This window comes from Rhamphochromis sp. 'chilingali' (genome assembly GCF_963969265.1).
Source record: "Rhamphochromis sp. 'chilingali' genome assembly, chromosome: 21".
Taxonomy (NCBI): Eukaryota; Metazoa; Chordata; class Actinopteri; order Cichliformes; family Cichlidae; genus Rhamphochromis; species Rhamphochromis sp. 'chilingali'.
Window position 1 is genome coordinate 15,731,459 of NC_137949.1, and position 16,734 is coordinate 15,748,192.

General features: G+C 40.5%; 1 protein-coding gene across 1 annotated transcript in view; it reads right to left on the bottom strand.

Moving 5' to 3' along the window:
• alk (ALK receptor tyrosine kinase) overlaps positions 1 to 16,734 on the bottom strand; it is a 122,603-nt gene that overhangs the window by 50,829 nt on the left and 55,040 nt on the right. The window contains exons 4-7 of the mRNA XM_080871040.1: positions 12,407 to 12,541; positions 11,369 to 11,472; positions 9,082 to 9,254; positions 5,974 to 6,068 (exon numbers count right to left, since the gene is read on the bottom strand). Of these exons, the coding sequence (XP_080727166.1) occupies positions 5,974 to 6,068; positions 9,082 to 9,254; positions 11,369 to 11,472; positions 12,407 to 12,541 (507 nt within the window). The remainder of the gene's footprint in view (positions 1 to 5,973; positions 6,069 to 9,081; positions 9,255 to 11,368; positions 11,473 to 12,406; positions 12,542 to 16,734) is intronic.

Consider the following 16,734-nt stretch of genomic DNA (forward strand, 5'->3'; position numbering starts at 1 on the left):
TTCTGCCTCAAATTCAAACCCAGAATTAAGTCTTGAAGGCAAAACTCCCACAGATAAGGGCTCGAGACAGAGAGCAGGGACTGTTTTTTCTCCCAAAGATGTTAAAGTAAGGTAGAATTTTAACTACTAAAATGATTGGATGTTAACCTTAAAAAAAGCATGTACCCCCGTCCCCATTCTCGGGTTTTCAATAGAGGTGGAGCTCCTATTGTTGTTTGACTGAATCCATGTTTTCTGATTAGGTCCATTCACTGCAATCAGTGGTACAAAAGACTGGTGTTAAAGAAATCTGTGTAGGCACCAAGAACAATCGATGTAATGCTGTCAACCGAACGTAACGCAATTCATTTACGTAATGAGAAATTCCTGGAATGATTAAAACAAATAATGTCCAACAACATCCTGCAGGACAATGCAGTGAAATCTAAAATTCAAATAGTCATTACAGAAGAGACTGCAGAGCATGCACTGGCACGAGCAAAGGTTTCACTTTATTTCAAAAGCCAGCTACGTTTCAGCTCGTACATTTGTGGCTTGAGTTCCTTTTCCAAGGAGAGGCCATGCTTCTGTTGGAGAGTTCTGCCCAGCATCTCATTTCTTTGATATACCGTTGTGCAGAATAAAACCCTCAGAGGTTTGTTACTACATGACCCCTGTGGTTTGATGTGAATGCACAGGACTCTTGTACAACTGAGATTATTTTCCAAAAATGTCAGATAAGCTTTGCTGAGATCTGTTGCTCCGATAATGCTGCCGTCACGCAACTGTACGACAACAAATAAGGGGGCGGGTTCAGATCTCGACAGCCTGCTGTTGTGCTAGCCCTGCTTCGGATATGTCACTTTACAGCAAAGGTGCACACATGCCACACAGAGACGTCAGGCTTCCCACTCGGCTTTAAAACAAAAGAAACTGTTGCAGTTTGAGCTACACAGCCAAACACTGGCAGGTTTATTTTAACACTTTCAATGTGCTCAGTGTAGATACTTGAAGCATGCAAACAATAAATCATAAATGATGCTCTTCTGTGCATATGACCTGCATATGAAGTTCTATTTTTGGTTTGCATATCGAACAGAGAGGATGATTACATGGTTACAGGGTCTATTTGCATTTCATACAGCGAGAGAAAAGAGAAGGTTTGTAGCTGCAGACTGGCCTGTCTTGCTCACCAGCAGAATGGCACACAGTTTGTTTGTACTGTAGCTGCCTGATAGTCTCTATAGGGCTGCCCTGAATGGCAAACAGCAGCAAAGGATGATTTAGAGGTTCATGAGAATTTCTCTCTCCATCTTTGCTTTTCTGAGCCACGAGTAGTACTGGAGTAAAAGCCTGCAGGCTCCATATAACACTGGAAACCCACCAATGAGTCAGTGCTGTTTTCAAGATGCTGGAAAAGACGTGAATAAGAAGCTCAAATCCAACTACAACTTCACTAATTGTGACGAGCCAATAAGCTCCCCACATCGTGTCGTTCGCCTCCATGGTGAAAACAAATCAGGCCTGCTCTCTTCGTTGTCATTATGTCAGTGTCGGGGGACAAAAACAACACTTTTCATCTTTATCTCTGTAATCATTTTACCACAACAACATTCCCTCTTCTCCTCTCTGGCTCCCCTGTCACTTCAGGCTGAAGGCTCACCATTTATGACAATATGGCAGGGGACTCCCTCAACAGCTGAAAGGTTTAGAAAGCTACTATGTGCCAGAGTTGCATCTGGTCAGGAAAAAAACCTGCTCGCTTTAACTCAGAGCAAACATCTTGACCTAAATGTTCTGTACACTTGAGTCGCAGCTTCACCTGAGTTCCTCTGGGTAATATGTATTATTAAAAGTTGGGCTTTAAATATACACCAAAGCTCTGTACTGAATCAGATAGCTTTGGTCTTGACTGAAAATGCCTCGCGGTAAAAGAATCTTGTAATTTTTGTCTTCAAAGCTTAAAAACCCTCAACACTGCTTTCTTAAAATCAGCCAGCATAAAAATCAATAGCTCATTCCCTAGCCCTGTAATCCTCAAATTAATATGACTGTCCAACTCTTCGCTGCTTGGGAGCTTTGATACGGATAGAGTTTATGTGCAGATTTGATGGATCACAGCAAGCAAGTCACTGCAATGTGTTTGATTGTGAGGGTAAGAAAAAGAAAACCTACACACCAGTGAAAGATTCTTAGAAGTGTTGCGGCACACGAGCTCAGGAACTTCTTATATTTTCAACAAAGTTGCTAATAAAGCTCACAGCATTGTTATTCTCAGCATGGTAACATGCCGCTGCAGAACTAAGGAACACACGGAGCTGCTGCACACAGCATTGGTATGCCGCTGGAGCAAGAGAAAGACTCAGCAGGTCCACCACGGAGCAGCATGAACCACAGGGCAAGGCAACAGCCAGCGTGGCTGTCACTGTTCATTAGTAGGGTGCCGTAAGCTACCTGAAGCTCACCAGAGGCCAGCCACAGAGAGAGGGTGGGGGGGTTCACCTTGTTACCTCCCAAGCACAAGCTCAAAACATCTCCAGATTGTGATAGCTCTCAGAAGTATCCACACAGACTGATCATGTTGACAGTCAGTTTCTGACGATATGGAGACTAAATCTCGTACACGTTGTCTCAAATGCTGCCCAAAAATACAAATTTTTTTCCATTTATTTCTCTGTTTACTTGTGCATGCCATATCTAAACCTTTGCTGTGAATGTTGATTGATCCGCTGCTGCAAAAATAAGAGAATAAAGCTGCTGATAAACCCGGACCTGGCCACACATGGAATGAATAAACAACACATTCTCATCTGAACGTGTCAAATAGTGCCCTTCTGTTATGATTTTCTGCTGCCACAGAGATACGACAAGCACCGGTAATCCGTGTTTGGAAGGTGGAGTGAGTCACAAGCTATCTGCCAAAAGATTGAAGTTCATGTCCTGTAGCAGAGCTTTATTTTTTTTTTTTTTATTCCACTGCTTCCTTATTTGCTTCTTACTTTCACTCTCACTTTCTGGTAAGGTTTAGGGTTAGTAGATTAAGGAAAAGATCAGGATTTGGGGTACTGTCACAACACGACTTCAAGTAAGCCTCCATATGTAAAAGTTGGAAGTGAGATCTACACCACTGATCAAATATGGCATATTTGATGTCTAGGGAATGAAAAAGGATTTCAACTGGCACCACATGCCGTCGCTCTGAATGCATCGGGAGACTGTAGAACGTTAGCACTTGCTGGTACATGCTGTGTCATGTTTATTAACACAGACATGTGCAAGTGATAATTGCTAAAATGAACAAATTTCTGTAGTCCCTTGATACCCAAGTTACATGACAGCTACAGCCAATAAAGACATCACTACAAAACTGGTGATTCAGCTTTCAGAACAACAATTTAACTTCATCTTTTGCAGAGGTAAACGTTTGGAGAAGTGCTATTATGACTATTCAGCGAAGTCAAGGACCGGGTACTGAGGAGGCACACTCTAATGTTTGGGGATCTCTATAGAAGCAGCTGCTTCCTCCTGTTAATGCATCTGAGTGCGTGGGAAAAGAAATTATGGCACATGCCAGAGAGAAAAGGATGAACTTCCTGCGCTGTCTAACCCAATAAACTAATTTATTGATTCTGCTGAGGATAAAATGATAAAAATGACAGTCTGGTCCAACACCTGAAGGGCAATGGATGCATCATCAAGCGCACATGCTTGCCAAACTATACATCACACAAAAGCCTGTAGAAATGTAGGAAAGAGGCCACGGGTGGCTGATCCTCTGCATAATGTGTTCGCACTATGTTTTCTCACCGAAACACATTACAAGGCTAAGCCTTCCCGTTCAGGAATCCATCATGCTAATCAGTCACTGGGATCACTCCTGGAAATCACATCTTTTGCTGAGCTTCAGCATCTCCCATCAACCAGCCTGATTGATAGGCGATAAAAAGTGACTGTGTCAAGTATAGCAGTAGGTAATAGATACTGGGTCCAGATTAAGAACTTGCCATCTGAGAAGTGAGTGCAACAGGAATGAGTGATCCTTCAGCACTGCCACACCAGTGCCTCTGCTCTGGAGGACATAACACGCAAATTGTTGTGCAAATATCTGCTGGAAAACGTAATCTCTTTAAATAAAGAGTCCGTGATCCAGAAAGGCTGTACGGCACAGGGTGAAGGTGACAAAAGCTCCAGCCTGGATCAACAACAATTTCTCAATTATATACACCAGATAAAGCTACGCTATCTGAATACATTTCAGAGTAACGGCAGTAGTGTTGAGATTATATCTCAATTTGATGAAAAAAATTAATCATCTAACGGTGATACAGCACAGAGTCTGTGTGCCATTCACATTTATTTTTTCTTTTACATTTGGATGAAAAGTGCTCCTTAAATAACATGCTTCAGTAGCTCACGCAATAACTGAATAATTTTCAACATTTTATCTTTCATTGCGTTGTTGTAATTGTATCAAAGTCATAACACTTTTGCATTACTCGTTAATTTCATTTTTGTTTCCAATTCAGTTTAGTTTACAGAGTGGGTTTGCTTGTTTCATTTTGTTATTTTATTATTGTTGAATCAAGAACATTATTAGTTCAGGTGTGATCCCAGATCATCAGCTGTTCTCAAAACCTGATCGTCTGATACAGTTCTATTAACGGGGTATAAAGAGAAGGCTGTTTAAGTTTCTTTAGCCTGCTCTACCCTGCAAGCCGCTATGCAACCCACCTCCACTACAATTCCTCCTTTTAGGCAGTTTCACTAGATCAGTGGCATATCTGTTGTCCCTGATGCCTGCGCACTTCAGTGTTGCCTCCAGCTTTCCAGCCGTGCACGGAAGATCCCAGAGGCGAGCCATGCTGCCAAATATAAATTACTGCAGATGCTAACATCAATCTCTTGTTGACTTCAGTGGTCCTGAACTAAATGGTTTTTTTCCCCACACCTAGTTTTTGACTTTTCAGTGGCTATAGCAATCATGTGTGATGCCACAAAAAGCTTTAAATTGGCCAGTGTTATAATCCACCAACTATCACGAGATATCAAATTAAACTCAGGGAAAACAAACAACTGTCTGCCTGTGGGTACCACTCATGCCCTTGTCATTTTTGTTGTTGTTTTTTTGCCCAGGGTGAAGGCACTGTTATATTTAAATAAAGTTCACATCGTCAGAGCTATATTCAGGCAAAGGATGCTCTCACACATTACTATTCAAGTCACAGTTCAAACTGGTTCCTTCTGATAGGCACAGATGGAAGGAGGCACTGAACTCCTAACCTTTCATTCTCATTTTTACATGGTTGTCATCTCACTCGTGTTTTTATACTGATAAACCATCTCAATTATGACACAAAAATATCTGGAAAGGTGACGGAAAGCTTGACCTTTATAAGCGAGCAGTGTGACATTGGAACATAAGCCCTCATGAATCAGCAAGCACCAGTTCTGACATTTCAAGACACGTACGAGGTTCTCAAAGAAAGTGATTTAAGGAATTTACTATTACATATAATTTCCATAGAGATCTGTCAGTCTGTCTAAAGGGAAAGCAGCAGTACATTTAACGGAGAGAGCAACAGAGCAGGAATCTTTACTGAGAAGTCCAAAATAGGTCTCACGAAAAGTCTTATGCAAGCATATAGCGTGCCATATTATGGGTAGGAATGAATAAATGATGAAAAAGTAAATCCTTGATGAATTCTTCCAAAGGTTTAAATTGATGCTCACTTAAATCTCCTGTCTGTGAAACGTGAACATGAGGCTGACCTGTATTGATTATTAATTGAATTGCCTTGGGTAACTTCAACTGTTTACTTAAGTTTCGCTGAAGTAGAAATTCTTTTTTAACTTTTTATCCTCCCCAGTGTTTCCTCTTTGTACATGTCATGGCCAATCAATCAAGCAATCAGTCAAACAATTTCTATAATCCAGCCACAGCCTGATACGTAATTACGAAAAAAGGAAGGAGTAATGCTTTTTAAAAACACTCACATGCCAAGAAGCAGTCCATGCTGAAAGAGACGTTGTCCACAGAAATGGCAGAACCGGGTCCAGGTCCATTTTCAGTGCTGAAATAGAGAAAGAACCTGTGGAGAGGCAGAGGAGTTTTAACATCTCACAACCTGTGAATAGTGAGACAGCTTCTGTCTGAAACAATGAGAGAGATAATTTATTGTGTTTTAAGAAAACTCCCACTGAGAATTGGCCTTTGAGAGTGTGCATTGTGTGTCACAAGGTTTGCTATTTAACAGACGAAAAAAAAGGGCAGTTTGACTTTTACAAAGATTAAACTCATTGACATGGTTATAGTTAAACATATATAAGAGAAGCGCTTTAATCGCAAACCTTCAAAGTGACACTTTTTCAAGGCTTTTGTTTTTCCAGATGTTAGGAGAAAAAACTGATCTCACATCTGTATGGTAAAGAGAAGAAGTTGGATCAAAGCCTGTATGTAACCACCATGATGTCACCCACTGACTCGGAAACTGTTGTTTATTGGAGTCAGAATCTACCATATTTTGATGAAATGATGGAGCGCTAATGTATGAGCTAAACTGAGAAAGCTTGAACCTCATACCCTCTTATTATCCCAACAGATCACTTCGCTTTCAGACCGAAGAGTTACTTATACTTCCAAGAGTTTTCAAAAGTAGAATGGGACGCTGAGTCTTCAGTCCGTAGGCCCTCTACTACAAAACCAGCTCCCAGTTTAGATTTTGAAGACAGACACTGACTCTACTTTAAAGTTAGGATTAAAACTTAAAATTTATAATTACGCCTGGATCAGGTGACCTTGAGTCACCCCTTAGTTGTGATACAACAGGCCTAGGCGTTGCTGAGCTTCCCATGATGCACTGAGTGATTCTTCTTTGCTCATCTCTTTTCACTCCCTGTGTTTATACACACACTTCTGCATTAATCATTACCAGTTATTGCATTTTAACTCTGTCTCTCCTTTAATTTGCCCGTTGTCTTGTTTCTCTCTGTCATCTCTCTTTTCTCTCATCTCCAGCCAGTCACAGGAGATGGCTGTCCCTCCCTGAGTGTGGTTCTGCTGAAGGTTTCTTGCTGTTAAATGGGAGGTTTTCCTTTTTACTGGCACCCGGAGTGCTCACTCATACAGGGTTTTGTGGCACATGCACAGACTGTATGGCTACATTTTAGAATTATCAGTTATCTATTCATTTATTTTTGTAACAGATAACTCAGAATAGTGCTAACTAACACCCATCCTCTCAACCTCTTATCAAATTTAGGGTCAAGGCGGCCAATTTATGATCACTTATGAACCTAAGATTCATATTGGACTGTTGTGAATAAGCTTTAGTCCCTGGAGAAAACCCACAGAACCCACAGAAAACCCATCCATATGTAAAGCCCACTTTGATCTTATATTGGCCAGACCAGTAAAACTCCCCTTCTGTTGGTGTAAAGAAGTTTATATACACACAAGAAAAAGAAGGGCAATTTCAACAGCATTTCTCAGTTTTTCAACATGATAAAGGAATGCTCGTTTACTAAATGAAAGAAATCTGTCCGCAAAACTCTCTGGACTTAAATAATAAGAGATCAATGTGTGTTTTGCAGAATATCCTTTAATTATAAAACAGAACGTTTTTGTTCTCTCGCAGAAAGATCCCTTTAAAATATAAACTTCTATAGTACAGTAAAAAACTAGAACTTATCTGCAATTTAATTGCTATGTTACCTAATTACTTTGGTGTAGTTTGAATGGCAATGGGAGAAGTCTTTTTCAGTAGAAAAAGCAATTAAACTTTTAAAAATACACTTAGAAGTCCAAAATTGGTGCCCTAAATCACATCTTCCAGTGGGCAAGATTGGAGTCTGCATCAGGCCAATTCTGGATCTCTGGCCTTATGTTTGATACCCCTGGTTTATAAGTTAAATATCAAATCGAGAAAATATTGACAGGGAACTAAGAGCCATTTCATAACATGTTTATCTGCGAGTATTAAAGAAGGTTTGATGGTGGATTTTGACCCCAGATCTACTGTTTCCTTCCTGAGTCTTCATGCCAAGTCAAACTAACCATATCCTGGCTCTGAGCAGAGCAATATCATTCCTGTGATCTAACTCTGCTGGAATATAGTGAATAAGTGCATTTGCTGATTGGTGCAGCAATGGCAGTTGCATAACCTGTAATAGGTAAGAGTTCTATAAATCAAGAAACAGTCACCGCTTGGTCCCGTTCAGTCAGCTGAGGTTTGTGTCACTGTGATTTATTTGGGGTTTTGTTCAGTACATTACACCATGCCAGCCCACATGTTCTGCATGTTCTTTACTTTCTGCTATACCCTGACTTCTGCCTGCACTTTAAGCTGTGTTTCTGATTCTATTTAAGCTCTACAAAGGTCAATGTGCAAAGTCTGGCAGGTTCACCTCGTGGTTACGGACATGACATTCTATTTAAGAGCACAAGCACAGCTGACTACATAACCCAGGAATCAAAAATTAATCACTCACAGGGGAGCAGGATTATCCAAGCTTGAATGGCAAAGAAACCCCCAGTCAGGCAAACAGAGATGAAATACCGTATCTGGAGTTTCTTGTGTGTGTGATTTTTTTCTTACTTTTTTCTATTTTTTATTTATTTCTCTCTTCAGTGAGGGGAAATCAGGGCCGTAGCTAATTGGAAGGCATAGCGAGTGGAGAGAGCCTTGTGTATTGATTTATCTTTTTTTCATCACAGACAAGTGGAATAAAGAGTGGATATTTTGTACAAGCGTACACATGGCAGGTCCATTGTATAAGACTGGGGTCCCTATGGGATTCATTAGTTTTATGAAACTGAGAGGAAATGTTCCCAGAAAATGGAATGAAAATGCTGAAAATCTGCATTTATAAGGAAGAACTTCTCTATCATGTTTCTTAAGACTTCTTTTGCAGCGGGAGCGCTTTAGTATTTGTGTGAGCATGTCAGAGGTTTGTTGGGATCAGAGTCGGATGACTGACGATGACTGCTCTTAAACACTTCAAAGTGGAACTGTCAGTTTGATGCCTTCAGACAGTCCAAACACGTTGCCTCGATATAATCACAGCTGCCTGACATGCGGTGAAACAGGCAAGCACTTGTCATACCAGTCTGCCAGCCCGTAAAGGGGAAGTGCGACGAGTTTCCAGCCTCTTTCAGATTTGGATTGAGTGGCTGAATGCCAGAGTTGGCGCGGCTTGTCGGGGCCTGTGCTGTTCTCCACGATCCACAGAGACAGCGCCCCCTTCTGGAAGTTCGTGAAGCACAGCCAGAATCGCACCTGTGAAAGTAGGATGGGATTTGAAATGATCACTGTGCACTACAGGTTAAAACAGAGCTGCACTGATGATTTCTGAGACATATAGCGAGTGTTAGTATAAATATAACTATAAATACACCAGCAACTTTAACGTCCTTTGAGCATTTTAGAATTGAAGGAAACCAGCCAAATGTGTTATCAGTCAAGGGGGAATGCATTTAAAATTGCACTGAGATTAATCAGTAACAGCCATCTGTTCACTTCTAATTATTCTAAGATTAATAGAATTCAATCAGGATTATAATTTGAGTTATTTTGCAGCCTGCATGCTTCATCACATATCAGCCGAACATTGTCTTTTCCAGGAGGGATATGCTGGGTCTAAACCTGCTGAAAATTAAACAACACACAGGCTGTCACGAGAATTGAACAGCAAAAGCAAGTCTCAGGATGTGACCACGTCCCTCTCCAGCGTTTCTTGAAGCCAAGAACATAATTCTTGTTTCACCATTTAAGTGGAACAGATGCTGGCTTAAGCCTGATGACTAAATTCAACACTTTTAGGATGAATGCTTGGATTGTGCCAGTGGATGGCAGGTTTTGGTTCTTATCAACTGAGAGACCACATGGTGAACATTTAAACATCAAGATTACAGGCGCCGCACCGTGAACACTGGGAATAACATGAAAGTGAAAGTGGCCTGTAGCTAATACCCAAAGCTAATATCCTCAACAAAGTTGTCCAAGAGCGGACAGGCCAGGCTGAACAGCACCGGTTCAGTGTAGAGAGACAGATTTAGAGCGTTAATCTGGAATCATTGCTAATCTTTGGCTGCGCGCCAAGAAGCTGTGAGCAGCGGCGCATCACGGCCTGCATTGCTCTCCACAAACCTAAGACACCTCTGATGTGCACCTTAAGAAGCAGCAACATCACTTTTGTTGTTTTGTTTTTCTTGTTTTCCTTCCCGTCTTTTTTTCTCCTCCATCGAGTTTTTCCTCTGTGTTTTTCTTCTAAAGTTGCGCTAACTTGTTCTCTTGTTTTACGACCTTTCTGACCTTTTAATCAGCTCAGCATATCCAACTTAACTTCCTCCATGTGCACAAAAGGTCAAAGGTCGCTGTGCTGAGAAATATTAATATCTGACTAATCAAAGATGCAGCAGCATCAATCAAGATGTCAAGTACAGAAGTTTGTTTTTTTTACCTGGAGACCTGCTCTGTGCATATCACGATCTTAATAATGCATCACTTGCGATATGTGTGAACCTGTGACTGACGAGGTCAGCCTCACTGTCTCTCAGGGTCTCACAGGAAATACAGATGGCTCAGTGCTAACCAGCTGTCGTGGCTGGTTACTGCTTGGTTTCTAAAGATGTTACTGGGATCATATTCAAGACATAAAGTAAGTCAAGGTTATATGCTGATTCAAAAACATAAAAATGCTATTTAAGTTGTGTGTATGTATCCATGACCGCTTATGTTAATGAGAGTGTGGGGAGTGAATTGGAGGGCGGGATGGGGTGGGGTGGGTTGCTTTTAACCATGTAAAGCACTTTGTGCTACATTTCTGTATGAAAAGTGCTTTATAAATAAAGATTGATTGATTGATTGATTGAACTCATCTTACATTTTCAAAGTAAAAAGAGCCTTACATTGTGTAATATGTATTAGCTGGAATTAGCTGCCTAACAAATCCATAACAAGTGTACTGACCTGCTAAAACTTAAACTGCAAACATTAGCATATCTGCCGTGTATCATGCTTAAAGATAAAGTGTATATCATCAGGTAAGTATTGCATCATGGAGAGTTAAAGAGCTAACAATGACAGCATTCTTGTTCTCTTTTTAAAAAAAATTATTTTGGGGTTAAAATTCAGCTTTGCACTATTTCAAGCTGCTTTTAAAACAAATCAGGTGGACACACTCCAACCAAGTCCCGGGCTTTTACCTGCTGATAAAGTCTAGGGGCAGCTGTCCTTTCAGCTGAGATATGGATGATTATCAACTAGAAACAAAGCCACATTTTTTTAAAGAATCACAGCAGTTGTTGGTAGTTTGTAACATTTGCCCTTGGTTTGTTCTGAATGTGAGACTGGAAAGACAGACCGAGTGAGCAGTATGTGGAGGAACTCACGGTGCACGGAGAGTTTCTTAAAGGAGGAGGAAAGAGAGGACTCCTCAGTAATGCTGAGCCACGCTGACCTTTAGACTGGCCTCCCTCCACAGTGAATGTAGCACCTTTAACACACACACACACATCCATAACAAAGATAAGTGTCAGAAATGTAAAATCTTTTTTTATTCATTTATTTATTTATTTATTTATTTGCCATTTGTCTGCCAGCGAGGTTACTCAAAACCTACCTGGGTGAATTCAATAAAAAAATAATGGAGAAGAGGAACAAAGGAAAAGCTCATAAAACTTTAGGCATTTTCTGGATCACGTTGTTTGTTAGTGCAGGGCAGAGCACTGGCTATACTTGAGATCATTTTAAAGCTCTAAGGGTGGGGATCACAGAGTATTACTTGATAGAATACTGTCATGAAACGTCAACCACAATACTCATGGTATAACAGTACATGTATTGCTAATATTATAACAAAAGGAAGATTGGAATACTGATATTTTGTCTTACAATATCTTAGTGAAAATTTAGAAAGGTGACAATAATAATCTAGTGACAGTTTTGATGGGTTTCCCCTGAATTTTCTCTATTCTGAACTATAACTGATTAAACTAAAGGCTTTAAACTCTCACCCCAAAGGTTACGATCACAGTGTAAAATTACAGTGCTCCATTTATAGTTCCCCCCACACTCTACTGAGAGATCTGCAAATAGTTGAGAACAAAAACAAGCCACAGCAAAGCAAGACTTTAAAATTGCATCATGAGACCCACTTGAGTCACTGCACTGATGATTAACTGGAGTCACAAGAGTCTACATGCTTGAGCTATATCGAGATGGGCTGTGTTTTCCTTCCACGCTCACAAATTCAAGACTCAAATATTCAAAATTAAGATCAAGTGAAAAAAAAAAAAGCCCCGATAACTCGTTTGAAGTCAGTTTCAATGAGGTCACACTGCTCAAACTTAAAAGAGCCTGCAAACGAGTCATCTCACAGTTGGATCGGAGCTGTGTTCGTGATGTGATAAAAGCCGTGTCTGAGCTACCTGATGATGGGCAGGTCTGTCTGGTTGCCTTGACTGGTGACTGGAGTCTTTTCCAGGAGAGACCGCGGCCTGTTATTGACTGCCAGCTACACTCGCCCTCTTCAAAAGAGCAGTAGCTGCCATTGAGAAAACGGCCTGGAGAGAGACAGGAAAGAATATATCAGGGGAGGAGAGGCAAAGAAGATAAGAAAAGAGGGGGGCACATAATGACTGGACAGGGCCAGCAGCAGGGTGAAAGAAGAAAGTGAAGTGAACACTGCCAGCCAAATTTTCAAGGAGAAAAAGGACAGGGCTAGGGTGGAGGCTGGCGATCAAGGAGATGAGCGACAGTGAAGGCAGGAAGGTTGAGAGGAGAGAAGCACAAGAGGTGCAGACTAATGGCTCACAGGACTTGATGTGTTGGAGGAAATTAAGACTGAGCTGTGGTGAAGGTGGGCTCTCAGACAGACACTAGAAACAGAAGCAGAAAATGGAAGAGCCCTGATGTGTCCAGAGGGGGAGATGGGAAAGAGTCTGAGGCGAAATGAGAAAGCTGAGATGGTGACATTTCTTTTGGGATGCCAATCAGTTCGAAATTTCGCAGAATGGCACGAGCAAAGTGAGTCTGCACATCAATAATACAGTGAAAACGTTGGAATTATTGGATTGTGTAGTGGGTACAACACAAGCCAAGAGAGGAGTGTGTCTCCCTGTTACAGTTTCATAACCAGAGCTCACAATACAGGTGCTTACCAATTACCCTTCTCTGACTGAAACATTTGTGCATACATGAAAGATAACAACTCAATTTACGATGCTATGCTGTGACATATGCTATAATAAATTCCATAATAAGTTAGTAATTTTAATAAAAAATAAATATTTAAGTAAGGCTGACACACCAGTAAGATGTTTACTGAATAAAATGTGTCAAACCCATTATGTAGTCCTGATTAACATAAATGACTGGGAGGCAACAATGTTTGGAGAAATAAATGAACTCTACTATACTGTCCTCAATTTGCATCTCCTGGGTCTTGGTGTTTCTCAAGTCATAGCTCACACTTGTTCGAGTGAGGCCAGACATTATTAGAGTTGGCATTTATCCGGTGCTGTGCAAATTTAAAGTTTGTAAAAGTACAAGCTACAAATGTGATGGTTACCCCACACAGAGAAGATCATAACGTCAAGTGACTCGATTAATCTCCCCAAACATCGGTATTATTTAATCAGTATGGATTTTTTTCTCCCTCTCAGTTAATTTTAATTGAACCACGCACTCTATTATACAGATATTTCTGAAGCAAGTTTCCATGGGATTATTTACTTCTCTAAAACTTCCTCAGGCCAGTAAAATGTTTTGAGAAAAATGGTTAATTCTACAATTTTCCATGGTTTTCACTGGCACACGAATCCTTCATAACAAATAAGTGCAAAACTGTTGAGTTCCAAAAGCCATTTCTCGTCTTCTGCTAAAACTGACAGAAAAAATTAGAAACAATTTTTGGTAGAGCAAGTATTTCAACACCTAGTGTTCTATCAAAGGCACATTTTTTAAATTCAATCTTTCATTATCAGGACAATTTTCTTCATCCTGTGCTTCTTTACAGAAAACAGATTTAAAAAATAATAAAGTCAGTGAATCGCTGCAAATGCACCGTAATGACAAGAGTCAATCATACATGCTGTTATAACTTGGCCTTTTTGAGATTCTTAACCTGAAAAGTTTTACTTCTTGGCTAAACAAGGATTTTTTTAAAAAGCTACTCCGTTGGCTTTCAGACTGCATTAACTTACATCAATAAAACAAGCATACTCTGCCAATTTCACCCTTTCTACTTTAACGTTGGGCCGGCAGAAAACTGATTTGACTCTGGCACGTCAGTCTTTCACGAAATCACTCACTTCTTTCGGGTGCAACAAAATGCTCCCGGCTTAATAGACGAATCGCTCGCTGAGTCAGTTCACACCATCAAATGATGCTAAGCCCAAACAAGTCAAACTGAAGTTAGCACCGTCCTCCAAGAAGGACAATGAGATACGGTCCTTAGATACTTAAAGCACTGCTGAATTTTTAAACAACTTTAGCTCAAAGTTTCAAAGTTTCCTCTATAAGTTTTCTTTATGTTCCTTTCATCCCAAGTTCCTGTCTGCGAGCGCCTATTACCTGTTACAGACTGAGTGATGTGGTACCGCTATGCTTTTGGAAATAACCTCATCCAGATAATGGGAAGGAAAACTGGCTTGAGGAGAGATCATACAGCATGTATTTTTTAGGAAGCAAAACAAGGAGAAAAAATGTCTTTCTTCAAAAACATCAGCTATGAAATGCTTTTTGTTATTGTAGAAAACACCAAAAGAGCAGTTTTACTTTTAAACACTAACAGCAACAGCAAATTCATGGGGATATTTCCTGTGATGTTTCTGAAGTAAACAAAAAGCTTCTCTGGACTTTGTGGGTAATAAGTATATTTCATGTTCTTGCCTGTCTTGTGATGAGTCAGTCCTTGTTACATAAACGCCTTAGACAGAAAGTCTGTTTATACAAAGGGAAGAGATTTAAACTCATATCATGCTTGCATAGAGGAATCTGTGATGATTTAATCTTTATCAATGTCATTCACTTTATAATGTCACTTTCATTCGAATGTCAACACGACTTCAGTGCTGTCTGTCATGGCAATTTGACAAGAAGACAGTTTATAACAATCTGCACTGATGTTTTTTGGGACACTTGTCAGGTTTTTTTTTGTAGTATAGCAACAAAAGCAAGTGGAGTGCTTTTAAAGCAGCTAATCACTACAGACACAATGCCATGCGAAGGAGTTTTGACCTGGTTGGTGCTAAAAATGCCGCACAAAAAGAAGCACAAATAAAATCTTCCTGTGTCCTTCAGTATGTGAAGCAAAGATGTCTGTGAGTACGAGCAGCGAGAATTTCATCTTATTCCTCTGAGGTGAAACTAAAACTTGATTACTTGACTTCTCCCCATTACACGGAGCCTCTGCATATGCCCGTGAGCAAATTATGAAGGTAACCCGTTGCCAGTGTTGGGGAGTAACAGAATACATGTACCGCCGTTACGTATTTAAAATACAAAATATGAGTAACTGTATTCCGTTACAGTTACCGTTTAAAAGGGTGGTATTCAGAATACAGTTACTTTGTTGAAATAAATGGATTACACAGCGGTACTTTCCTGTTTCATATTGTCGCAGGTCAGGACTGTTTGGGTTTTGTTTGACAGCTACGTTCTGTTGTTCCAGGCGGCAGCGTTACGGTTGCCATGGTTACAGGGCGACACTCTCTCTCTCTCTCTGCGACTGTGTGTTTCCTGGGTGAGAGAGCGCCTTTTCGTTGTTGTGCTAAGCTAACAGGCAGAATGCTACAAGCATAGCTCTAAAGAACGTAGCATCATGGCCAGTGTAGTCCGTGTTGCAGAGAGAATGGACTGCCATACACATTATGGGTCTGTGAGCGCGAGGAGGGAGAGAGAAAAAGGGGAGTGGAAAGGTAGGAGTTGTCATCGAGGAAAAACGGGAGCTGGAAGCATGTAAATATAATAATAACCACTTCAGCCAAGAAGAGTGCCTGACGAGCCCAGTTGTAAGTAAGCTATTAAGACTCGACTGTACACCGTGTTCGTGTTTTCCTCCGAAAACAATAAGTTCCGTTGGAGCAGCCTTTCAACGCCTCTCTCTGTCTCTCGCAAGAAAAGTTGACCCACACAACAAAGTAAAGCTATTTTTCGGCTACGAGCCGACAGGGACCCCGCCGTATTAGTCAGAGGTCCCTTTACTACAGTTCGGAGTTGCGGACCTTCAGTAATAGTAATAAATCACACAGCAATAGTACATTCACGTTGTTGTAAAAAGCATGATAATATATTAAGTAAACCAAAGTATTCAGAATACGTTACTGTCATTGAGTAACGTAACGGAATACGTTACAGAATACATTTTGGGGCATGTATTCTGTATTCTGTAATGGAATACATTTTAAAAGTAACCTTCCCAACACTGCCCGTTGCTCCTTATCTGACTTTGTGGGCTTCATCGAATTATTACAGGCTACAACATTTTGATTTAATGTCCATCAATGAAACCTCAACTACTGTTAACCAAGTATTTAGGGTTAAGCATCTATCTATCTATCTATCTATATATATTATATATATATATATGGTTGTCTAATATATCAGCAATGGTTGACTACTGACTCCAATCTTCTATTTTCAGTACGTTGTAGAGAAAGTCATAAAAAAAAAACCCACACTTAACTTGAACTTGAGTTTCAATCTGGCTTTTGAGTCTCGACAGCCTGACTGAGATGAATATGATATGTCTAGA